Source organism: Pygocentrus nattereri, chromosome 8, assembly GCF_015220715.1.
Source record: "Pygocentrus nattereri isolate fPygNat1 chromosome 8, fPygNat1.pri, whole genome shotgun sequence".
Lineage (NCBI taxonomy): Eukaryota > Metazoa > Chordata > Actinopteri > Characiformes > Serrasalmidae > Pygocentrus > Pygocentrus nattereri.
In genome coordinates this window covers 11,079,194-11,105,288 of record NC_051218.1, presented here as the reverse complement: position 1 = coordinate 11,105,288, position 26,095 = coordinate 11,079,194, and the positions used below count along the sequence as shown (strand labels likewise).

Here is a 26,095-nt window from a genome sequence, read left to right as displayed (position 1 = left end):
TCCGGACTGGATGAGGGGAAACAACACTGTTGAAGAAACTGACTAGAATCGAAAAAAAAAACTTATAAGCTAGTCTTAAATATTTATTTCGTATGATATTTCCTCTTGATATCCAAACCTGCAACGAAATTTTACATTTTCATAAATAACGGTTTCTGGCCAACTGCCGTAACGACTCCAACATTGCCATAACGTAAAAATACGTTTCAGAATCGGCACTGAACAGAACCAGAGCTCTGCACGTTACGGTAACTTCGTGTTTGCTGAAATGGAGTTAAAAATTACATTTTAGCACACAAATAGCGGTTACTTGAATATGTTAATAGTTTATTTAGCTTTGTTAACCCAGCGAACTGAAAATGTAACGTTAGCAACAACCTTTTTTCGTGTTTTTTTGTTTCTGTCGTTAGTTTTGGCCACCTGCTGGGGGAAGGTGGGAATTAACAGTAGCTAACGTTAGCTAACCTAGCTAAACTAGGCTAATAGAGTCAACGTAAACATTCATTTTTGGGACGCAAACCGGCTAGGTATCAATGTGACTTACGTGAAACTCCTAACTTAGTCATTAAAAACGCAACAAACATGTTCTAACTTTCGTACTTTCGTACTTTCGAACATGCTGAAACCAGCTCCAATTGCGGTTCCTTTAAGACCACCCGTCGCTGTCACTGACGACATTTCCTGGTGTGGGAATCAAGCGTCTCGGCGTCTCTGAAAATCAACAGAAGCCTGAAACACACCATCGCGGAGATTTTCAGCAGCTGCCATGCGGCCCTGCACTACTGTCCAGCGGGGAAGTGCACGCCTGCGTGTGTCGGGGATCGCGTTTTGAGTTGAGTGTTTGCGTTGGAGCGAGCAGGGGCGCGGGTCTGGTGGTGGTTGTTGTTCGGTGGTCTGACAGCAGCAGCAGCAGACGGCGGTGAAGAGGAGGAAGAGGGGCGACGCTCCCGTTAATGAAACTCCACTTCGAATTGCGAGCAGGGTGAGTGAGAAACTTCATATCTCCTCAATTCAATGGTCTCACACATGGCAGACCGGCCGTGTGCGGCTAGCTCTGTTTAAGTGTTGATTCAGGGGCTCCTGCGCTCCGGTGCGTTTGTTATAGCGAGCGCTGCTCTGTGCATTGCTTCCTTCTGTCGTGTGCTTGTCTCACCGATAGCTGTCGGATAGTGATGTTTTTTAAACGTTTATATTGACTTATGCGGGTGGGACAAGACTGCAACCAGCAGTGGTTTGTAGAAAACGAGAAAACTTTCCTATATTATATATATTATATATTATCCTTTATAATGCCAGTCACTCTGGCTGCGTCCAAAACCACATAGTATACTATAACGTTACATGCTGTGTGCAGTAATGATGATGTGCTCTTTTGATATGCTGTTTTGGCCTGTGTTTGTTTGGGTTTTGGATTAATTAAGGCATTCGCATAATCCAAACAATATTATGTTATTTATTTAGTTGTTTATATAGCCTGCTGAAATATTACTATTATCCTAGTCCTACAGTACGCTGGCTATATAAAGGGAGTTTTTGGTGACGAGATTATTACATCGACCCAGAAGCTGTTGCACAGTGGGCAGTGCCATTTCGGGTCAAGGCCTCACTTACTACAGTATTGACAGCACCACATTTTTCAGTTACTGAGGCATGCCTTTGTTGTTTTCTTTCTTTCTTTTTCTTTATGTATTTATTTATGTATGTATTTATTTATTTATTTATTTATGGGGAAATCCAAACTTCACTTCGTAGCAGTAACAGCTGTGGTTCAACATAAGAACAATGTGTGTCAAAAAGCCAGTTCAGATGCAAAGTAAACAGCTTGTGTGTATTTATCTGTAGTGTGCAACAGAGGCAGCTGGTGGTAGTGTGATGAAGTATTTTTCCACTAAGCACTCACTAACATAAAAGGAGCGGCCATCATTTGAATGCTACAGCAAATGAAAAATTGATGTTGTTTATCATCTGCAGCCTTTCATTGACATTTTGTATGCACTTTGTACAGAGAGTCCATTATGAATGGATTTAGAAAAGTAAGAAACCACGAGAGTCTAACTCTGGTAATGTACACTGCCTATTCCCAAATCATTTCAAGGGACTGGAGGACTGCCTGTATTTTAACACGTAAAGCAGCTTGATTTTTGGAGCTCGTCACTGTCACTGATTTCTGATCATCTGCTTTTAGGGAGTCTAATGGGCAAAGGACCAAACTCTCATGATCCAAGTGCTGGTGAGTATGTTTTTTTTTTTTCTTAGCCAAGTAACTACACTTGTAGCATTATGTGTAATTTTGGACTTAAATTGATCAAGATGACATGGCATACAAATTATGGGTAATCATCCATCCCAGCAGTCTTCGGGCTTCGAGATCAGTTTCAAGAACAGTCAGTAGATGATAACTTCTAATAATGCACCGTAAACATAATGTAATATGAAATGTGGATTTGGGACACCATGATGGGAGGAAGTAGAACTGATTTATGATGGCAAAGAGATGCACATGGAAGCAACCATTTAAAAAAATAAGAGGCATGACTTACCAATGAATAACAACCCACGATTGAAATAAGGTGCAAGGGAGAAAGTCCTCTAATGCGTTAACTGGATAAGAAATAGTTGGTTAGAGATTGCTTGCTAATGTCGCAGTAGTAGTGGGCAGATTGAGTTATTACACAATTGTGAGTTTGTTTTAAAGCATCTGTATTTGCAAAGTAATCTAAAAAGAATGAGTAGCTCAGTTCTTAATTACAAATGTAAGGTTTTAGGCAGTCTTGAAGGTTACACTGGACTGTGATGTTCTAATAGCTGGAACAGGTCATAGCTGAAAGAGTGGCATTCATCAATAAACCATGGAAATTCAACACCTTGTTGATTTCCATCAAATAGGCTCACCTGACTATGCAACTTGGTGCTTCCATTATGTTCCTATACAACTATGTTCCATTCCAAAATGCTTCTTTTCCCATGTGATGTTGCCCATTATTGTAACAAATATCAAACTTTCATAAATGCTTAAGAATCCTTTTTGTGACTCCCAGTTAAAAATGTCTTGACTATAACTCCACCTAAAGCCTAGCATAGCCCATACTTTATTGTTGCCAGCATGGGCTGTGCTAGGCTTTAGGACCTTAACAGGTCTTTTTTTTTTTTAGTTAATTCGTTTTACCTTCAAGAGCTCAGGGAAAAGTTCTTCATGCATATCACGAGGGAACATATTTTAACCCATTTTTTAGCTTTGTGGGAAATATTTTTTTTTATTATTTAATTGGAAATTGTGACTTATTTAATTGGCCTGTGAGTGAATCTGGTCCTCTCTAATGATAGGCTATGTTCTTTTTTTCCCCTGACAGCACATGTTTTACTGGCTGTTCTATTTTTATCACTATCACTATTCTATTCTTCACTGTTTTCTGTACGTCTTTCCTTTGACTAATCTGTAGAGGAAGCCCATCATAAACAAATCCCAGTAGTTTCTGCCTGTCACCAAGCTCTTTCCTCATTCATGAAATTCCAAGTGTAGGTTGTTAGTGAATGAGGAGGCTGAGGCTGAGGCCTGGGTCCTGTCATTTTCACAAGAAGGAGAATGGAAACGCAGCCGAAGCTTTGGAGTTTCAGAGCGCAGTTTCACATGCTTTGTTCCCAGACTGGCTTTTGTTTGCTCTGAGGTCAAGCGACTGCACTGAATAGTGGATTGGCAGAGCAGCAGTGTTTTCTACTCTGTGGGGGCTTTTGGCTCCCAAAAGGAGTTTCAACTGTTTTTTTCAACTGTTAATCCAGCAATACATGTGCTGCTGCAATTGCCGACACCGACGTGACAGATCTAAGCAAAGCCGCGTGTGGATTTATGTTGCAACGTTTTCTGAAGTTGCTGAAATGTAACCTGGAAACGTCTGGAAAATGCAGCCTTTGCTCTCTCATTAGGAATATTCTACCCTCTAGAGAAAAAGGGCCAAACTTGTAAACCCAGCCTTTAAGCTTGGGGAACTGCAAGGCCTGTTTGCATAATTGATGCAGCAGCATTTATTAACCCTTTAAGCTTTAGACTTATTTTAGGTATTAATCTTAAATCTTAAAGTTATCCAATAGCTACTAACAATTATTCAGGAATATAATATTTTCCTTCCGATAGCTTGGAAGGAATAGTGTGTAGTTTATCAATGTGAGAATTAAAAAATTGGACCTGCTCAAGGGCTCTTACATTTTTATGCAGTGAACACACTTGAAAGGGTCTAGGATAATGTACAGTACGTAGCTCAATGAGTATTCTGACTCTCACATAGAGTGAAGAAACCTGTTTTTTGTTGTATGTTTATGAAGCCACTAGGTCATTCTACTACTGTGGTTGTAAATGGTGTCCCACAGCTTTGAAACTATGAAAATATACTCAAAATAAGAATGACCGGTACAAAGCAGATGTATGTGCATTTTTTGTTCAGTTCTTAAATTGATCATGACAAAAAACTATGATAATTCTTCTTTTAGATTTTTTTTAGTTGTTTTTAGGTCATGTTGTGCATGAGCTTGTCACAGCAGTAAATTCATAGATGCTGAGTTATTTATGTGAATCAGTAGCCTTTTTAGTTAAAATATAAAAAGGTCTGTTCTATGTTTAAGATGAATGTAGACTTATTTGGATAATAATTCCCAATATTTTTTGTCAACAGTGTAACAGAAATGTACATTGTCATAAAAGAAAAAACGGTCTTTTTGAATAACTTCTTAAACAGGTATCTCAAATTTAAGAAAGAGTAACAGTTCAACAGTAAATCCACAGTACACTGAATCTCCTTTTAGATTTTTAACAAATTTGGCTAAAACAGAAAAATTGCAGAAAATTTTTCAGTTGTGTTACACATGAAACTCTAATGATTTTAAAATTAACAACATGAATATAATATTTCCCGGGAAAGTGACAGTAGACTATACTTCAGAATTCAATAATTTTGTAAATGTTGTTAGTTTTACTGATGTTATTAAATATAACAGAATACAGAAAATTTTAATACTCAAATCGCATGTCAACATTTGTGCCTCGCTTACCCCATCAGCTGTAGAATAGCCATGCTATAGTCAGCCCATAGCAAAGCCATCCAGCTCAGCAGTGGACAGCAAAAGGCACACAGTGGTGCTATGAGCCCTGGCTGCTCATGGAGCCCTGGCACAACACTAATCATACTGTACATTACAGGAGCCTCTCTTCCTGGTGCAGCTTTTCCCAGTAACTGAGGCAAACCAGTCCAGTTCACAGGCCTCAAACTCTGGTGCTAAGAGTGGCTCTCATTGTGAGAGTGAGGCTGCCTGCTAGCTATGAATTCCTCTAGTGCTGTGAACTCAGTTTGCCAAGAGAGGAGGTCTTTGTCATGCTCTTAATGGGCTCTCTTGTTCAGGGGGTTAGTTTCTCCTAGGATAGGCTTGGTATTTTCTGTCCTCTATTCATAGGTGTGTCTTTATCTGACAGTTCATTTATTCAAGTGTGATAAGAACATACACTGAGTAAACGCATGTATTGCCAGAGGAATTCTGATACTGAGGCTGCACCCATTTTTACTTTTGTTTTTTTAAATAAATGTGTCTTACTCCTCTTCCCTGTCATCAGACTTAACTTTACATTCATACATTTATTGTACTCTGTTATCAGTGAGACTTATTTCCAGGTTTCCTTTTTTGTCGCTGCAGAGTTGCCATCCACCATGCTAAGATAAAAACACAAAACTGGGTACTGAAGATGCTAAAGCGACTGGACAAGATAAGGTTCCGAGGACAGAAGCGAGATGAGTTCTTGGACCTTGCTGAGTCGCCCAATGCGTCGGATAGCGAATGTAATGATGACCTCTTGATGAAACCTCGCGTGTCCCTCAAAGATGCAGAGGAACTGCGTGACCCTGTAAGTAACTTTTTAACGTTAAGTAGGTTTTACTTAGAGAAATTTAAAATTTGTCTTTTTGCATGGTAGTAAGCCAGATGCATTTTGGTGTATTATGTGCAGTCAATTAGTGTAATATTGGCTTTGTCCAGCACTGAATATACAGGCTGAAGGAAGACTAATTACTAAACAATATTTTATTGCCCTCAGGTATATGATTTAATGTAACAAACACTGAGTGTGTGACTTTTAAAAGTGTTGCATATCTACCACAATTTTAAAATCACTTTCTTACTAACACAAAGTATAAACTATATCGATCCTAGTTTGAGATGTCATAACACTACTTTTTTTTTCCAGTGCCAATTTTGAAACTTTAAATATCGAATGATACCTTCCCAATATCTTCTTTAAAAGCTTTAACATTAGCTGTTGTCAATTGAAGCACCAAAGATGAGCCTTTAAAAGTAGATCTCATGCTCAGACACTAATACTTTACTAAAATAAATACATAGCTAACATCACATCAGCTGTTTTGGGCTGGATATGTTACAGGATTTTCTGATGGTATCTGCCCAATACTGATCAGATTGTATCAGATTATTACAATCTCTAATCCTAGAGAATATCTGTTTGTAATTGGGAGGCTGAATACTGAAATTGCACACAGTATATTTTATACAGACTTCAAAGTTTCAGCTTCATTGTCACAAATTTGGTGTACTGTAACAGAACATCAGTGTCACCTTTATTCTGCCATGAATGCTAACCTCTTGCAAGAGGGTTGATTAAGACCTGTGGAAGGCAAGGTGTTAGACAAGGTAAACATATTATAAATTAAACGTATTATTTAAATTGTATTACATAAATTAAAATTTAAATTCACTGTTTCTGTGCTGTCAGCTCTGTGCTGAGCACAGTATAATCTGTATTTTAATGTGTTGCTGTCCTATAAGGTTTAATAACTCTGACGGTCTGTAGCTGGGTAAGTCAGGCTTGGCAAACTATGCAAAAATACTGCCTGATGAGATAAAAGTAGAGCAGCTGCAGAAAAGATGTGCAGGGTTACATGGTCAACCACTGTTAAAGGTCGTTAGACAGCTTTTCTTCTGGTAAAGAGTATTTTGACTTTTACACCAACCTTCTACATTCACACCTACCTCGGCTTATCAAAGTGCTGAGGCCCCTGAGAGTTAGAGGGTTATTAGACTGACAGGAGCAGAATTACTCACTTCTAGAACCTAGTTTCAAAATTATTCATGAGACTCTGATGTGACACTAGAGCCTGAATGAGACTGAGAATTCATTTAAAACTCTGCTACATATTATGCTGGTTATTATGCTTATTACATGATGCTGGTTAAAATAAGTTCAGAGTGACTCTGTTGCTTCATCATCTCAAATTGATGCTGAACTAAATATGTGTATTGTTCTCTCTGGGACAATTTGCCATACTCAAATTAAGCTTTAATGGAAGTTTCCATTTTAATCCTGATCTTGGCACATATTTGCCTTGGCTGATATTTGCCCCCTGAATGGAGCCCTCTGTTGGTCATGCATCACATTTAACAGGAAAACGAACATTGTTCAGGTTATTGATTAGATTTTCGTTGGGAGTGACAAGGATGGACAAGATTAGAAATGAGCAGATCAGAGGGACAGTGAAGGTGGAGCAGTTTGGAGATAAAGCCAGAGAGGCCAGGTTGAGATGGTTTGGACATGTGTTGAGGAGGAATAGTGGATATATTGGTCAAAGAATGTTGGAGATGGAGCTGCCGGGTAGAAGGAGAAGAGGTAGACCTCAGAGAAGGTTTATGGATGTAGTGAAGATGGACATGGAGATGGTTGGTGTAAAAGTAGAGGAGGCAGTGGATAGGGCAAGATGGAGGCAGATGATCCGCTGTGGCGACCCCTAAAGGGAGCAGCCGAAAGAAGAAGTAGTTCAGGTTATTGATTATGGTGACACAATTCTCATGACTGTATCTGGTTTACTGGGCCTTTTTGGAGAAATCACAACTTTATATATTTCTTGACAGAGTATTTCACTCTTTTACATGCACATCTGGGAAGTTTATGAATAATATATTTATTTCTACATAATAGCCTGAGATGCATGCTGTGCCAAAAGATGACTGGACATGTCAGGTAATCTGTTAAGACACTCCAAATGCTCGTAATGCAGTGTAGAGCTGAAAAAATAAAGGAGGTAGGGTTGACTCCACCCAGGGCAGCTTTTGAGGCTGCCGAACAGGCTCAACAGAAATAGCTTACTGAAACGGCTAATAAGCTTCTTTACGCGTCGTCACATAGTAATAAGAGAATTTTCAAGAGACTCTTGGCCATGTCTGTGTGATGTCTTGATTATTTTTGGTTTGTCCTGCCTCTTCTTGTTGGAGTTAAGACCAGCTTCTTGCTGAGAGGGCTCCTGTTTTATTAATACAGGGTAAGATGGTCATGTTGTGTTTGCATATTTTGAATGGCTGTGAGAACTAATAATTCCTTTTTCTATATTTGCCTCCACTATTGTGGTTTTTTTTTGTTTTTTTTTGCATGCTTTTTTATTTTCATACTTTTTTTTTAGTTAAATGTTTTGTCTGGTCAAATATGATAGTATGGGGGAAGCGATGAAACCCATGAAACACTCTCTTTGCTTTGCTTTTCATTGCTAGTGAGATCAATTGACAGATTGGTTGTGTCTCTATGAGCTTCTGAAGGGCGGCTGCTTTGGCACCAGTTACCCTGGATACGGCTCCCGCTGGGGCCTTTGATTGGTGACCTCAGCCTTGTTCTGCAGAATATTGGTAATGTTGTACTTCCAGGAACATGATGGTTTAATGTCCTGGCCAGGCTGGAGTCATAGAGCCAGAGCAACGACGTGCTGACTGCACGGCTGATGTACTGAGTCGTAATGGAGAATCAATTATCTGAAGGAGGAGACAGAACCTGTTGAGCATTGAAGCAACTGTAAAATGTGATGCTACTGTAAAATTGGTCTATTCTGCATCTGGGAGATCCTTGTTTTATGTGAAAATGCTAAGATTTAGTAAATGCATCTCCATTAATATTGTGCTTTTGTCATGGAAATTTAATTGTTTTTCACTGTAGATGTTGATCTTTGACGAGTCTTTTGCAAATACATTAAGAGGTCCTAAAATGTTTTCTCACCTAGACCCAGTTTATAGACTCAACTATCCTGTTTACCGAAGGCGTGTTCAGTTGTCACTGCCTCTTGCTCCCTTGGTGTGTTTTGAATGCATACCTGCAGTATATAACCTTAGTTTCTTACTCTGTCTGTCTTACTTTGTGTGTTCAGGCTGGCCCAGGGTCCATCAGCATGGCTGCTGCCATCCAGGACTACCAGAGAACTGAGTCGGACAGGCTTAATGAAGTCAAAGGTCACCTTGAGATTGCCTTATTGGAGAAGCACTTCCTTCGTAAGTACTATTTCAGCATCACTTTTACACTGCAGTAACTGGAGCTCTGCACTGAAGGTTGCACCCTCATTGTTTTGTGGCCAAATATGAAATCTGGTTGTATAAGAACTTTTTGGTAGGTCTGTCAACCTGAGACCACTTTCAAACTTTCAAACTTTTACCAAATAATGGTTTCCAGTGGCCAAGTCAGTCAGGCTGTCCTAAACAACAGTTTACAGACTGTTAAACTCGACGTAAAGGTGATGATCTTGTGGTAGTTACAGAGCGTCTTCTCTGATGCAGCTCTAAAACCTGTTTTGATTTTGTTGAAATAAACAGTTGTCAAGTTTGTCCTGTCAAGTTTAAACCTGCTGTTCAACTGTTTAAATATTAAAGAATGGGAGAAAAAAGAGGTGGCATTTCCACCTGTGATTATGTGAGGGGGTCACAAAATACTTGAGTATTCAGATCTGTTAGGCCAATACAACATTTCAGTGGTCGCAAAGCAGTTCAGTTAATTGATCCAGCTGTCATCCAGATCATTAAAATATCATGCTCATGAATGCAGAGTTGGCATTGAAAGCTTCACCCAGCACCATAACTGCAGCCTGTGTGTGTGTGTGTGTGTGTGTTGCTGGTCTTATCTCAGTGTAAATCTTCCTGTGTTTGTCCCCTCTAGCAGTGGAATGCAATCACCCTCAGTAGGGTCTGAGCAAGCGTAATTCACTTATTCACTGTGTGTGTGGCTAAGCTGTGTGACCTGTATCACCTTTCCATTAGTGTGGAGATTAGCCCTTCACTGGTTAAATGGCCGATACACACACACACAGTTACATATTCATTCTCTGTTTAAGCTAATAGTTTAGTTCCTTTTGACCTCTCAAATGTTTAACACCTGATAAAACATAAGGAGTTCTGTACCACAGGTCTGCGTTTTGATTTGTGATACTTTTATGGCTCATCATACATTAGACATGTCAAGAGGCCAGCTGGTTCTAAATTTAGACTGTGTGTGTGGCTCTGTTGAACGATAAAGCTGCAAAGGCCACACTAGGCCTTTCATATTGCTGCCTGCTGCCTGTAAATCTAGGCAAGCCTTATTAATAGGCTGTTACACAACACAAGCCTCTCCATTTAGAAGAAAGACTGTTATTGATGAACTGCTGGGGGTCTTTGACTCTGTTTTGTTCTGAAAATTTAGCATTGCAACCTCAAAGCTATGAGTGATGTTTGCTGTGGAGGAGTATTTTACTAGAATGATGGGGATATATATACCTGTTTCACAGTTATCAAGAAGCCACTGTGTTGATAATCCAGCAAAAAAGGTAAGATTTCCCAGAGGGAAAGATGGGTAAGATTTCCCAGAAACAGATAAGACCTTGTCTTGATTTCGTTAAAGGAGGACTATCATTAACATTGTAATTTAGTCCTGTATCAGGCTTAAGCTGCAATTAGGAAAGCTTACCTGAACATCTTAGTTAGGGATGTATCTTTGTGTTGTAGGTCAGTCTTTTCTTTTTCACTGTAATATTTTATTAAAGGAAAATGACATGGTAAAATACTATTTGATGAAGTCTGTTACAAGCTACTTTCAGGTGTGTTTAGCCTAAAAAGGGCATGTAATAGTAACTAACATTAATGTAAGTCAATTATATGATTAGACTGCTCCTTGCTCTTGTTGGGCCATACAGCAGCTTCTTTGGAAATTAGTTTACTCAGCTCCATAGCTGAACATCATTAAATCACCCATGATGAAAAGCAAGCAGGCTTTTTTTTACATATAATAATAGTATCTGGCTTCAGTGAGAGCAGGACTGGCTAAACAAGAAGTTTGCCTTTACCCCACCCTTGTTTGTGGGAATTACTTAGGCTGTTAAGCTCCCCCTTTCACACCCTTGTTGGTTCAACTCTTTGCATTTGTACATAAAGCATAAATTAATGAATGTTCAGTTACTTTGGAAAGAGCAGATGACTTGCTTATGGTAAAATTCCGTTTTTTTTGGCACAATGGTTGTTAGCTTCAATGGAAACGTTCTGGGAAAACTGCCACTTTTTCCACGAAGTGCTCAGTCACGGGACTTGGCTTTTTGTTCTCACAGCCATTCTTACCATGTTCGTTTGGCAAAGACAGGCATGGCTGCTCATGCACACAGTGTGAGGGGACGTTGTCGTCTGGTTAGAAGGGCTTTTGTCCGACTCGTTTAACTGCATAAGCAATTGGGTCATTCATTAGCATCTTTTCATGCATGCTCCAAAGCTGCATGGTGTACATCAGTCGCTCTGAGAGCGCAGGCTGATAGCTGCTGCCAGTACAGGACAGGTTGTTTGCAAGAGAGACTGCAGCAGTGTCAGTTTATTTTAAGTGTCATGGGAGATAAGGAGACAAGTCCTAACTTGAGAGATCAGATTAACACCTGTGTTATGAGTGTTGAACACAACAGGGCCATTTATCCTTATTCTTTTAGCAGTCCACTCATTTCCAGGGGATCTATGCTGTTGCCGCTAATTCATAAAGTTTATTGTTCAGCAGGGATGAGAAAAATAGCAAAAATAAATCTTGCGAACACAATAAATCATCTCCAGGCTTAAGCCTAGCTCCTTGCACACTGTATGTTAACTATAGCTAACTATATGTAACTATACAATACAATAGCGAACTGGAAAACTACAGTTCCCCTCAAAAGTCTCCACTGCAACTAGAATACACAAGCTGTATGAATGAGAGCGAGCAGTTACCATCACAGAAAAGTTGGAATGATTGACTGTGTAAACACTATATGGCCTAAAAGTATGTGGACCCCTTCCCTGATCAATGAGTTTGGGTGTTTGCCAAAAGTATGTGTACACGTCCCCTGATCAGTCAGTTTCAGCCACACCCATTGCTAACAGATGTATAAAATCAAGCGTGCATGAGCGATGTAATCACCTCAGACAAATGGCAGTAGAATTGATTGTATTGAAGAGCTCACTGACTTTAAACACGGCACTGTCATAGAATGCCACCTTTGCTCCAAGTGATTTCTTGATATTGCTGACCTGCTAGATCTGCCCGAGTCAACTGTAAGTGCTATTGTTATTGTGAAGTGGAAGTGTCTAGCAACAACATCATCTTAACCTCAAACCCATAGAGCATTAATGAATAATTTTTGAATTATTAAAAGAAATAATCCTCTCACATAGCCATAACTTTTCAAATGGAAAAAAAATCTTTCTTTAGAGTCATTGGGTAGTGAAGACAAATGCAAATGCATGATCAATTATTTGGATAACTTAACCCTCAACACAGGACTTGACATTTTTTCGAAACTCTATGTATCACTATATTAATTTTTTTAGGTTTGATAAGTTGAAAGAGACGCATTGCAGTAATAGTGCAACATTTAAAAATACAAAATACTCTTAAACTAAGTGTTCAATGATTTTTTTTTATACTCCTACAATTATTTTCTTCTCAACACCTGGAATCAACGAATGTGTTCTCTAAACCACTATACACAGCTTGGACAGCCCTACTGAATCTTCTAAACTGCATTTTGGTGAAATGTACAGTTACTTGGTGTTCTGGAAGTACTAATCATATCCACACTCCTCAGAAAAGCTTATCATAACATAATTTAATACAATAACAGTATTATATCATAATCTTCCTAATTGCCTGCTATCAAAAGTGCAAATTAAGCTCTTCCATGAGTTGGATTAGGACTGGCTTTAGCCCAACCCTCTCTGGTACTGGGTTTGGCAGATGAGCTTACATGGCAACAGGAGCTGTTAGGCTTCCGGTGTTAGAAGCAGAAGAATCTGATCTTTTATTCCAGTCAGGAGCTAACTCACATCACTGGCCTGCTCAATATTTACAAGCTGTTACTGTTTCGAGGGCGTGTGTGTCATAGGCAGTGTCGCAGTGCTGGCACTTCTGCCTGTCAGGGTAACAGTTCCCTGTCCTCAGTGAAACACAAGCCCATAAGGTTAAATGTGTGTCTGGCAGGAATACAGATTACCAGCCAAGATAGCAGATGCAGCACCTCTGTCAAATCAATGAGTGAATGAACAAAGTTTTATCTGGTTTGAAATCATTAGCCTTTGTGTAAATTTAATTTTAATAAGTGTTGTTATTGAGAAGTCATGCATGTTTAAACATTTTCCTTCCAGCACACCTGAAGAAATCTTGTATCTCTGCTCTTGCAGGGACCAAAATCTGCCAGCAAATGACAATATTGCTGTGGTTTGCATTTCTGGGACCAAAGAGCCTGTCCCACTGATGTGCCATATACTGCAGTATGCTGTGGGTCAGTAGAGCTTCCCCAGACGCAATGTCCCAGCATTTTTAATGGGTCTGCAGTGTCCCCACATGGAATGGGGTCTTACTTTTGAATAGTCTCACTTGAACATGATGCTCATGTTTTTGGCTGTGATTCAGTGGCACTTTATTTGGTGCGCGTACAGATGGATTGGATGCTTGATCAGAAGTCACAGCTGGTGGAGTAGCAGGGTTTGAGTTACATCTAAAACCAGAATCTTTGACCTTTTTCTGATTCAACACACCTGATGTTATCACAAAAGGCATTATGGCTGCACAATATATGATCGTTAAGCATCATTGTGATATTGCCCTTTGCAGTGCCAATGTTGCAGTAGTCTACAATATACAAATGCAGTGACTGTGATCTAATTTCTGATTATAATTTCTGCAAGCTCCTCTGTGGGAACCACATGAAAATTTTTTTGCCCTTTCTATATTAAACATGAACATTGGAAGCTTGAAAAAGGCATTCCATGTTCATGGCATTTGAGGCTTGTAACAGATGTATTAACGTGCATTTTATTTTTTTCTTCAGAGCCTTGTTACAGGGCTGTCACTGTTCTCCATTTCTAACATCTGACTGAAACACATAACTGTGCTGTGTTGTGGATCTCCAGGACCACTATTTTTCAATTGAAGTCGCATATTACATACTAAGGCATGTTATTTAATGACTACTATGTTATTTAATGGACTAATGCAAATTTTCTGAGTTATTCTTAGGTAACATGTAATAAAACTATGGATCTGTCATTTGGTCATGGCTTTTTAAGGGGTTAAGTTAGAGGTGAGTAAAATGGCAAAAATAAATATTGCGATACTTCAAGAAATCTTCATGATATGTAATGTCACGATATTTATTTGATCCGTTGGAACCAGTTAAAAATAACTAGTAGTGCTACATTTAAAAATACTGTCAAAAACTGTGAATACGTAGTTTTTAATCCAATATTTGGCATATCATGTTGCACTAAATCCAGTTAAACAGGACAAATTTTTCTCTCTTTATAATGAAATATGCTGTTGGTCAGTGTTCTACTAGTGCTGACTATATATGCAATATGTTCAGAAAAGCGTATTGTATTGTACTGTGACATAACTTACCACAATAACGGTATATCTTGTCATATTGCCCAGTCCCAGGTTTAGTCACTTCTCGACTAAATGATAACATTTGATTAAGTCAGCTTCAGGCTCTGACTCGCCTGGCTTTATCACTGGTGGAACTGTCAGCCTTTCTCATTTCACCTGAGCACCAATTAATCAGTGATGGATTTGCGTCTGTAGTCCTCAGAACCGATTATAGCGCTACACTGTGAGTTCTATTATGTGGACAGGTAAACAGATTAGATTATTACTTCAGCAGCTCAGCCAACCTCTAGCAAGATCAACACTACTAAACAAGTCCAGCATGGAACCACATCACTGATCTAGGATAACCGGAATTAGTGAGCACTGGAATGCTTTGCCTATAAAAATTAGTATAGTATTGTGTAATATTGTGAGCTGCTGTTCAAATATGTATACATTTGAAGCTTTGCTGTGGGCTGCCAGAGTCTTCCTCATTGCACAGGGCTCAGGTGTCTCCTCCATTGCACCTGTCCTTGACTAAGCACCAGGGGGTCTTTACGATGAGGACGTGCCACTGGCCGAGGCTGAGCCAGGTGTGAATTATAGATGAGGGTGGTCTTGTTTTCCAGGTAACCTTGAAGCAGGTGTAGTTTGAGGAAGTAGGCTGTACTCAGAGCAGGTTGTAATTTTGGACAGCAGATTTCTTTTTGCCTTACTTGATTGCAGCTGTGTGTTCTTCACGAAGTTGAAAGTGTATGAAATTGAATGGATCTGTTTAAATGTCCTTGTCTTGAAGTAAAATGTCTGATGCATATTGGTTTTGTGAGAAGAGAATTAGAGTTGACTGGCTGTATAAACATAGCCTAAACACAGTCCATGAAGGAGTTTACTCTGAAACAAACATGATGCCGGTTGATGGAGATTTGAAGAGACATTTAGGCTCAAGAGAATTTAGAGTTGTACACAAGTTGACGCTGGAAGCAAGTTGACTTTCAGGTATATTCACTTTGAACAGATTCCAAATAACCAGTGGTTCTCAAGTGGTACCCTGACAAAATCTAGTCTGTGGTCTCTAACCCCCTTGCTCTTGACTTCTAAACTAAACGCACTAGAGCAAACTTATTTACATTTCTCCATATAGATGATATAGACTTCATAGCACTGGAAGATGGCTCTGCAATCTACTTTTGTTGTAAAACCATGCTTCCTCTGTTGCTGTTCCTAGTAAGTTCCAGGTCAAGAGTTATCACTTATCAGTCACTAAATGCACTGAAGAGCATGGCATTGCTGACTATAAATAAATGAAAGAATAACTATTTTCACTTTTATTACAATTAAAATGACATGGGCAGTGACTCGTTTCGCAACTCAGGAATTCTGATAGCAGCAGTATGTAGCGAGGTTCGCTGCTTGGTGAACCCCAGGTTGAGAACCACTGCAGTATACCACCTTTTCTTCTCACACGTGAAGTTGAAATTATCCATTGAAGTGTAATTTGCATGGCACTGTTTTGAAATCGTGTCAGGAATTCCCTCATCATTTCCTGGCCATGTCCCTGTACTGTGCTGTTCTGTTTTCCACAGAGGAGGAGCTGAGGAAACTTCGAGAGGAGACAAATGTTGAGACACTGAAGCAGGAGCTGGAGAAGGAGCGCTCAAAAAGAGTCGACCTTGAACAAAAGATGAACGAAATTCTCAAAACCAGGTAGGCCCATTTTATCTTTTATCATGCTTTGTATATTTCCCAGCAAAGTCGATTACTTCTGCTCTGCAATAGTTCAGTCACATCCTGTAATAAATATATATGTGTTACTCATAGGCTAGAAGACTCTCCGCCTCCGCCTCCCAAAGCACATGGCCCTACTGTCAATGGAACAGGTAAGCTGCAGGAGGTGTCTACTGCTTTGAGTTCTGTTGCGTCCCGTAACTCTTTTTGGGTTTGGCTGATAGGAAAGCTAGATATCCACACTGGTGGTTACTTTATTCTGTTTCTAGCTGTATCAGGTTCAGACTGTTACTATTTCTGGCCTCTGTTGGCCTGATCACTGGGTGTCACTGTAATTAACCTTTAAGCACAAAATGTTTGCCTCTCTGGCCTCACTGTCGAATAAGTGTTGCTTGTAGTCTCTGCAGTGTAAAGATTGTAGCTATCTACAGTCCTTCACAATGGAGTACTTCAGACACACATGTTGCAGGGTGAGAAAGAAATCTGCAAAGTTGTGTGGCACAATGTTTTTAAGCAGGCTACTGTGTCACTGTTTGTGTGTGTGTGTGTGTGTGAGACAGTGAAGTTACAGTTTTATGGTCTGTGGATGCAGCCAGATGTTCAGAGGTTAGAGGAGTGGGACGGTGTACTTGATGATGAATTGCACCTCTCTACCTAAACACACACAAACCCATTATTTAGCAGGGGACCAGCCGTTTATCGCTCAGTTGGACTGCTTGACGAGGTTGTACAAATCCCCTGCATTCATATTGGTTTATTTTGTTTTCATTTGATTTCATTCATCTTTTTTGTACATTGCACACAGTGGGGTTCTAGAGCCTGAGACCACTAGTGAAAATGTTTTGCATTCATCTCTAAATTGATCCAGCAGCTCAGTATTTTGAGAGAAAATATTTACCTAAATTTCAGAATATTTTAATATTTGGTTAATCCTCCATTAGTTTTAAACACTATGCATTTTAATAAGAAAGGGCAGTTTACAGCTTCCAAGTTGAGAAATAATGTCTTTCTGGATTTTGGCATTGGGTTGTGCTTGTTTTATAGGATCTAACAAAGGTACAATAAGATTTTCTGCATGTCTTCTTTAATCTTCAACTAATAATTTATACCAGATCTGACATTCACATCTGCAGCTCAGAGCTTTGTGTATATGTGCTTTAATTAGGGATGCACACTGATATGGAAATCAAATTAGGATAGGCAGATTTTTGTCTGAAGATCTTTGCTAAAAAAACATTTAAATTTAAAATAAAAAAATTTAAAACATTTACATTTAAAATAACATTTATTGTACTATGGAATAGTACATTGTTTAAATGATCCTGGACTAATTGGCCAAAACGTTTTCACATTTTTATATCAAATTTGCAATTTGAAGGAGTGCAGTTTTCAAATCACTAAAACTTTAACTGTGAATTTCTTGTCTGCTGTACAAGTGTGCGATGGGTGTGACAAGTGGACTATATTTTGGTAATGGTTCTACGCTGATATCACTTTTCTGTTTTGTGACAGGAGAGAAGCAGAAGGAGTCTTTGAGCTCTAAACTGTGGAAGTGGCTGTACGAGCGGTTTGGCGTGTATATTGAAGACTTTCGTTTTCAACCTGAGGAGAATACAGTAGAGACAGAAGAGCCACTTAGTGCTAAAAGGTGAAGTGACTGATACTGTCTGTGTCCCTGCTAATGAAGCTTTTAGAGACAAAGTGGGTGGACCGGTCTGGGAAGATACAGCGAGACAGTTTAAATGTCACTGTCAACTTCAGAGCTGCTGGTGACGACACTGTCACGCTTTTTTTTTTCTTTTTTTTTTTTTATTGCAAGATGCTGATTTGTCACATTTGGTTTTGGATTGTTTAGGACTGGGCAGTCCTTCCAGTCACCCCTGCTCATTAAAGATCTAAAAGTCCTCGGAATGTGCCGCTTAAGTGTGATCCTCCAGGCAGATAATTACTTGCCCCTGATATAGATCACGTCCTTATGGTAGCCCATGTGTACGGTGTCCCTTCTGAAATCCCTTTTAACATGTAACGCTGCATTCTATGTTTAGACTCCTAATATTCACTTGAGAAATATGAGTGTGTGTCCTGGTTTCACTGAGGAAGGCTGTAGTCCTCCCCCTGCTGGTGGTTTTCAGATTGATGTTTTCCCTGCCTTTTTAATCTGATGTAGTTCAACAGTGCTAACTGGCTCTTGGTACTCTGGTAAATAATTAATCTCCACCTTCTGCTCTTGTTACAGATTAACTGAAAATATGAGACGACTCAGTAAGTACAGACATGGCAATGCTGACGATAATAGTTGGAATCCGAAATTTCTAAAATTACTTTGTGGTTTTTATATGTATACGTGTATATTACAGCATTTTGCCTGTGCACTTGAGAAGAACGTCTGACTGTCTGTGTGTGAATGTGTTTTCAGAACGAGGTGCTAAGCCTGTCACTAACTTCATGAGGAACCTATCTGCCTTATCCAGCTGGCACTCTGTCTACACATCAGCCATTGCTTTCATTGTAAGGAACACAGGCTCCTCACAGAGACAGTCGTATTTTAGGAGCACACTTTTTGTAGATGTACATGGGAGCAAGATGTCTATAGTACTGTGCTAAAGAAATTTACTCAATTTCCACTCAAAACAGACATCAAGTACAAGTTATTCATTTTTCAGGAAATGTTTCTGAGGAGATTCATGGATATACAATAATCCACTTGCATAAGGAAGGGGAATATTAAAGGGGAAAAAAGTGAAAAACATTTTATAAAATTATTAAATGATTTAGAGAAAATGGCACTCTGTACAAGACCTGGTAGACCACCACAACTGTCCCCATTAGATAAACAGCACTTAAAGCTTTCATCTTTGAGAGAGTGGAGAATATCAAGCTCCACTCTGACTTGAAATCTAAAAAACTGACTTAACACTATGGGTCTGAAAGGATGTCTAGCTTCTAAACAAAGAATCTGCTGGTGTGCAATAGACTGGCCACCTCAGATCCAAGACCTCAGCATCAGTTTGTTTGCTTTTTTGTGGATTGTCAGAAGAAGAAAATAGAGACTGCTTCTAAGACTGAACTTTGGGGTGTGGAAAAATATCCCTGCAGATTTCTTTTAAAACTAAAGCAAGCCCCTTGATAAGACTGTAAACTGTAATAGGCAAAAGGGTGGATTCAAGAAATACTTTACTCACAAAATAATTTTCTGTTAAACACATTTCCTGATTTTTTTTTATTTATTTATTTATTTTTTGTAACACTAATTTGAATTTATTTGTAGTTTTAATTTAAATAAAGCATGGTTTCTGACTTTTGCACAGTAATGTGCACGTAAAGTAAGAAATTGATGACTAGTGTTACTATAAGGAAAATGTAGTAAGTCTAAATTTTCATTGCGCTAATCTGATGTATGTTCGTTCTCTCTCTCTCTCTCGCTCTCTTTTTCTCTTTTTCCATAGATCTATATGAATGCTGTGTGGCATGGCTGGGCCATTCCCATGTTTCTATTTTTAGCCATTCTACGCTTGTCCTTAAATTACCTCATAGCAAAGTAAGTCCAATAGCAGTTCATGCCAATTCAGATTCAACTTGACACACCAATGTATGCATACCACTCATTCTGCATCTGATTTTACAGTCTGAAGTGATATGTTCCACAATTATGATTATCCAGTAACAAGCAAGAATGAAGTGTTGTAATGAGAAAGCCGCATATTACACATTAATGCCATGTGACCATGTTGCTGTTGCAGAGGCTGGAGGATACAGTGGAGTATTGTGCCCGAGGTGTCTGAGCCAATGGTAATTATGAACAGACATATTAATGCCACTGATACTTAGAAACAGTGTGCCACCTATTACTGAAAAAGACATGATTTCTTCAATTATGCTGTTGGTTTTCATTGTAACAAAGGAATAAAAGGTTGGGAATTGGATGATTGAATCTAGTTTTTCCTTTTTCACCAGGAGCCTCCAAAAGAAGACCTGACTGTTTCAGAGAAGTTCCAGTTAGTGTTAGATGTGGCACAAAAAGCACAGGTACATAGATGTTTCATAGGTATAGAGAGAACTGTCAGCTCACACTTCAGGTGTGCATTATTTTCACAAGCTGTATGTTTTCACAGAACCTGTTTGGAAAGATGTCAGATGTCTTGGAGAAAATCAAAAAGTGAGTGTATTTTAAGTACAGTTTCAGATACGAGTACATCTACACATATGGTAGTTTATGAAAATACCTAGCATAAGTATTATTGTATTGTTAAAGTGTAATTTTATCCAGCTTTTGTAAAAAGACAGATACATTCTCTATATGCTTGTTTTGCAGTCTGTTCATGTGGGTGCAGCCTGAGATTACTCAGAAGTTGTATATTGGTCTATGGATGGCATTTATTGCTTCTTGCCTGCTGCCGTACAAACTCCTGGGCTTCATAATTGGTAAGAAATGTGTACATTTGTTTAATTTTACATCCTTGGTGCCATTTGACCAAAGCTAGTTTGAAGTATTTCATCATGATCTTACGTACCAGTGAAATATTTAACTGTCGTTTTAATGTGGTCAAATCTATGTAGATTTGGTTTATTTACAGCTGCTCTGATTTTTCTTAAACACCAGGTCTGTATGCTGGAATCAAATTCTTCATCATCGACTTCCTCTTCAAGAGCTGCCCCAAACTTAGGGACAAGTACGACACCCCCTACATCATATGGAAAAACCTGCCAACTGACCCACAGCTCAAAGAGCGCAACAGTGCCACCCTCAACAGACGAGTGAGTGTGTGAGTGTGTGAGTGTGCATGTGAATAAAACCTTTCCCCTTTATATGTTCACAAAGAGCATTTATAATCTTCCAACACTTTCTGACTATTTTTTTTAATCTTCTGAATTGGCTTTGTTTTTTTTTTGTTTTGTTTTGTTAAAAATACAGGAATGTCACATTTAAAGGGAAAGTCCACCAATTTTACAGAATATCTGCAGCTGTAAACAAAGTCATTCAGAGAGGTTTGATGTGAAATGTTTAATTGTTGAGAAATGTAGCCTCAGATTCCTTTACAATAGTGGTGATGGGAACCAGGGACCACAATAACACAAATATAGCCATTTCATTTACTGTCCAAAATTACTGGCGAACCCACATGTCTCCTAGAAAAAAAAGTTTTCTTTGGGAACTGTTTTATGTACCTCTCTATCATGAATGGGTTAACCCCTTAACATTTCAGTCTTATTACAAACTAAGGCTGTTTGTTCAGTAACTACAGCAACTTCAATGCAAATTGGCTAAAATATTCTTAGGTTATAGAAGTGTGTAATAAAACTTGTGGTCCTGTCGATTTAAGGGGTTAAGCAATATCTTGGGCATCAGCAGTGTATGTGAGGTAACTTCTACAGGCACACTTCAGACGTGTCTCCAGAAAATTGGTGGCATTCCCTTACACGTGCTCAGCCTGGTTAGTGTGTCAGAGAGCTGAAGCCAGTGGTTTTATTTGGAGTAATAGTCTGTCACACTTGTGCTCTGTTATCTTTCTCTCTCAGCTGTCTGGGTATGAAAAGGTAGGGATCTGGTGTGGCCTTTGGTTTGAACGCAGTGCCTGTGTTTGCCACCACTGGCTGGTCCTGCGTGTGTGTGCGTATGTGTACAGATAGAGAATCAGACCAATACACACATTTCTGGTGGAGAATGGATCAAAAACCTACAACTGTAGTGCAGAATGACATTTTTCAGAATTATAAATATAAATACAAAAAAAGCTGATTACATGCTAATTTATTACAAGTATGTTTTTGATTCATTGCCATTAGAGGGTTACTAGATTCTTCTTCCATAACTCTGTGTGTGTGTTTGTTTGTATAGGGGTTACATTTAAATAGTTTTTCTACAGTAGTCAGTAGCTGGGGCAACAAGTGCTTTGACATCAGAACAGCCAAGCTCTGTCTATAAATTCATGAGTCGGAGCACCTTTTGTAAGACTGAGTAAAATAACTCCTTACATATCCATTAGACAGCTGTATTTTGCTGGATGTTACACATAGGTCCATGCTACATGGAAATAAACCACTAACTTGGTTTTTCTGGTGTCGGTATCTGACAGTATTATGTTTCCTTGATGAATTAGGTAAGTCAGAGCTTATTTATGCTTCTTATAGATCATTTGTACAGGAACAAGGTTACAGGGCTTTGTTGTGTACTGTAATCATACATTTGTTTCTCTTTGCTGTGTTAACAGTGTTTCAAGTGAAATCTGAATCCATTTTGAAATATTACATAGGATATGTATTCAGGATGGATGCATCCTGCACAGTTGTTCATGGCTGATTCTGAATCTGATTTCTTCACAGCTAAATTGGCAGATGGGTGAATTTAAAATTTTTTTTTATATTTATTTTGCAGATTTTTATTGCTTTTTTTTTTTTTAAACCCTAACTCACACCGTGTGGGACACATGAACACAAAAAACACACTAGCACATTTTCAGTACTTTCTAGACAACATTATTTTTGTATTAATGGCCCAAACCAGCATTTTTTTTTAATGAAAAAAAAAAAAATCAAATAAATCAAATACTTGAATCAAATAAAGGGCTACATGGAAAGTCAGAAGCAGCTAGTAATTTGACACAGTGAGTCATGCGAAATTATGCTAAAACTTTTTGGTATATGTGTACTAGCAGCATTTAAATACACTTAATACCAACTCACCCAAAAATAATAAATTACCCAGTTTTATGTATAGAGTGAAAATGGCATATTTCAGTTGAACATCCTTAATGTTCAGCAAGGTGTAAAAGACAGCCTAATGGGCTAGGGCACACCTAACTTATAACATGATGGATATGGTTAGTTTTGAATGGTTATATTTTTGGTACTGTGCACATGTATGCAAAATGTCAGATACAAAAATACACAGAATAAAATGTACTTCTCTCTGTCTCACATATTGGGTTTCATGTAAAAATCTTCATCAGCCCAGCTGAAGCACACAGAGCTGTTTCTGTCTTGAAGAAATGTGCTGTCTTACTCTGTTAGCCTGGTGTAGCTTAACAAGTAAAGCAGTGCCTGAATGATTCCATGGCTTTGCGCTTTGCACGATTCCACTGCATCCCTCCCTGACCTCCCTCGCTGATGTCTGACGGCCAGAGAGGAACTATTGTGGCCATCATCATCTCAATACAACACCTGCAGCCAAGCCACTGCTCACCCACTGCTGACCCACTGTGTTAGGCTAGGCCTATTCTGGAGCGTTGCCTAGCTCACTGGCTGACACTGGTGTAATGAAGCCTGAAATCAACTCCCATCAGATGGGCTCTTGCGTTTCAGTGCTGATCTAGGATTCAGTGCTGCCTCTGGATGGTAATAAAGGGGGAAAAAGCAGACTCCTGATCCTGTATCAGCATGGGGGCCTTTGCTTGTCTGGCCCTTCTCTGTCTCAAATGTGTGTTTAACCTGGTCCGTCTCCTCCCTGCAGCAAATCCAGCCTGTGGTGGCACGAGGTAGCCTGGGAGCTGGAGTGCCAAGTGGCATTGGTCGTGAGGAAGAGAGTGGGCGGGCCTACAGCACCAAGAGAGGCCCGTTCCATGAAGTCTTCAACCTGTCTGAGAATGAGCGCCCCCTACCAGGTAGGAACATACTATTGCAGCTAAGGGCCAAATTATTCTTCTGCTAGTGTATAAGCATCATGCATGTTCATATACACTACCAGTGTATATGAGACAAATGGCAAGGCAAAAGGCAACCAATTTTTAAAAGAATCTGAAAAAAATCTTTTTGCATTAAAATATTAACTTGTCTGTTTCTGTCTGTGTTATGATAAGTGTGTGAGAACGGGTGGCGGTGCTGCTTGATCAACAGGGACCGGAAAATGCCCACTGACTACATACGTAATGGTGTCCTCTATGTGACAGAAAAGTACGTCTGTGTGTACTTACACACTATGCACTTGACAATCTACTCTTAATTCTTATATTATACAATATTATAATTACATAATATATTATTCATTCAATTTGCACATTGCATATTGTTATAAAAGATGTCTGTATTTTGTCCTATAGTTACCTGTGTTTTGAAAGCTCCAGTTCCCGGTCAACCTCCTCTAAGAAAAATAAAGTCATCAAACTCCAAGACATTACAGATATTCAAAAAGTATGGATGTATAATATGGAGCATGCTGTTGATTGTTTTGTCATTTCTCAGTGGTTATGAATTTCAGTCACTACCTAAATATCTGAACTGCCGTTTTACCATCACAGTATAAGGTCTTGTCAGTATTACCTGGATCTGGGATGGGAATCTCAATAGCCACGCCTTCCACACAAAAGGTAAGAAGCGAGCATTCAGACTTAGGTTACAACTGCACATCTGCACACTGCTTATCTGCTCCTCTTTGGCTCTTTGTATCAGCCTCTAGTGTTTGGTGCCATGATTCACCGAGACGAGGCCTTCGATGCCATCTTTAGCCAGTACACCAAGATCATCGGCTCCACCCCTTCCATCACAGTCGCCAACTCAGAAACATAGAAGCACGCAGCATATGACTGGTCACTGACGTGTCCTGCTTCAATTACACTTGAACATGGAGACTTTAGTAAGCAGCTCCTTCAGCTCCTTCTCTTCCAGCATAGGAGGTCCCAGGACAGCCAGAAAAAAAGGAATCCATCTCCCATAACCTCTCTGTGCTGCATTTTTAGAAAGGTGTTTTAAAGATGAGACACTCGGCTAGTACAGTCAACTAGTACACTGGCGTTTACTGTGTCTTGTGTAGCGATTTGCTGACTAACACTGAAATGCCATTATGGAACAGGAGCTGGTTCTCCTTGGCTATTCTAAGAGGATTCTTGTCTTGTGTTTGTATGTGTGTGTGTTTTCGGTGTTTGTGTCTCATAACTCTTAAGTCTTAAGAGTCTCATAAGTCTTTTGTCACATAGTGTTAAATCCAGCCTTTTCTTTCTTCCTGCCTTCCTGTCTTTTTCATGTGAATTGTATCACTTCTTGCCTTGCACAGGGAGACACATTGCGGTTTGTGGTGGCAAGTCCTTTAAGTAGTGATAAATAAAATGTTTGGGAGACACCACAGCCTAAAACATCTGCAGAGCATAGCAGCTGCTACCCCCTACTGTAGGAATGGCTAGCAACATTTGATTTTCAATCCAATAGTGAGTACTAAAGGCTTTTTAAAGACTATTTGTGCACCATCAAAAAATCTTTGTGAAATCTTTAGAGAAAATTGGTATTGCAGGTATCCAATGTTAAAACTATTACTTATTTTAGGGCTTTATAATATTTTGCTTTCTCTCTGCCGTTTTCACTGCTTTTTTATGGTAAGATGTTTTCATGACATGTGGAGGGAGAGAGAATTTTCCCGATTTTCTGCATCAAAATCACATTCCATTTCAGAGAAAATAATTATTTTAGCAAATGCTAGAAGTAAACGCTCAGTATTAATATATTTGAGGATCAATTACCAAAAGAAAGAAAGAAATACTGAACTTCAGTATCAATCTACCCATCTCTGCCCTTCAGAAGTGCTTGGAAACATAAAACCATAACCTTTCACTTTATGCTCATCTCTCATCAAACCCTGATTTAAGTTCTAGCTTCATTTGAATGTGTGTAACCCAATCACCTTAATCACAGTGCACTCTCTGGATTATCTGTAGATTTAGCTTTACGTGTTTTTCTGAGTGATCAACGTTCGCTCCAAATTGTGTTATTGTAAAGTAAATACAACCTCATATAAAAGCA

General features: G+C 39.1%; 1 protein-coding gene across 2 annotated transcripts in view; it reads left to right on the top strand.

Moving 5' to 3' along the window:
- Positions 1-668: 668 nt before the first annotated feature.
- gramd4b (GRAM domain containing 4b) overlaps positions 669-26,095 on the top strand; it is a 27,269-nt gene continuing 1,842 nt past the window's right edge. Inside the window, exons 1-21 of one of the 2 annotated variants that reach the window (XM_037540613.1) lie at positions 669-982; positions 2,186-2,230; positions 5,677-5,884; positions 9,177-9,297; positions 16,231-16,351; positions 16,466-16,524; positions 17,885-18,020; positions 18,609-18,634; positions 18,789-18,880; positions 19,819-19,910; positions 20,113-20,161; positions 20,327-20,398; positions 20,485-20,528; positions 20,685-20,794; positions 20,973-21,127; positions 21,890-21,907; positions 23,820-23,970; positions 24,166-24,259; positions 24,406-24,496; positions 24,604-24,672; positions 24,755-26,095. The exon at positions 24,755-26,095 is cut by the window's right edge and continues 1,842 nt beyond it. In XM_037540613.1, the coding sequence (XP_037396510.1) occupies positions 5,726-5,884; positions 9,177-9,297; positions 16,231-16,351; positions 16,466-16,524; positions 17,885-18,020; positions 18,609-18,634; positions 18,789-18,880; positions 19,819-19,910; positions 20,113-20,161; positions 20,327-20,398; positions 20,485-20,528; positions 20,685-20,794; positions 20,973-21,127; positions 21,890-21,907; positions 23,820-23,970; positions 24,166-24,259; positions 24,406-24,496; positions 24,604-24,672; positions 24,755-24,871 (1,776 nt within the window). In that variant the 5' untranslated portion in view covers positions 669-982; positions 2,186-2,230; positions 5,677-5,725 and the 3' untranslated portion in view covers positions 24,872-26,095. The remainder of the gene's footprint in view (positions 983-2,185; positions 2,231-5,676; positions 5,885-9,176; positions 9,298-16,230; positions 16,352-16,465; positions 16,525-17,884; positions 18,021-18,608; positions 18,635-18,788; positions 18,881-19,818; positions 19,911-20,112; positions 20,162-20,326; positions 20,399-20,484; positions 20,529-20,684; positions 20,795-20,972; positions 21,128-21,889; positions 21,908-23,819; positions 23,971-24,165; positions 24,260-24,405; positions 24,497-24,603; positions 24,673-24,754) is intronic. The other variant, XM_017690255.2, reaches the window with a different exon arrangement.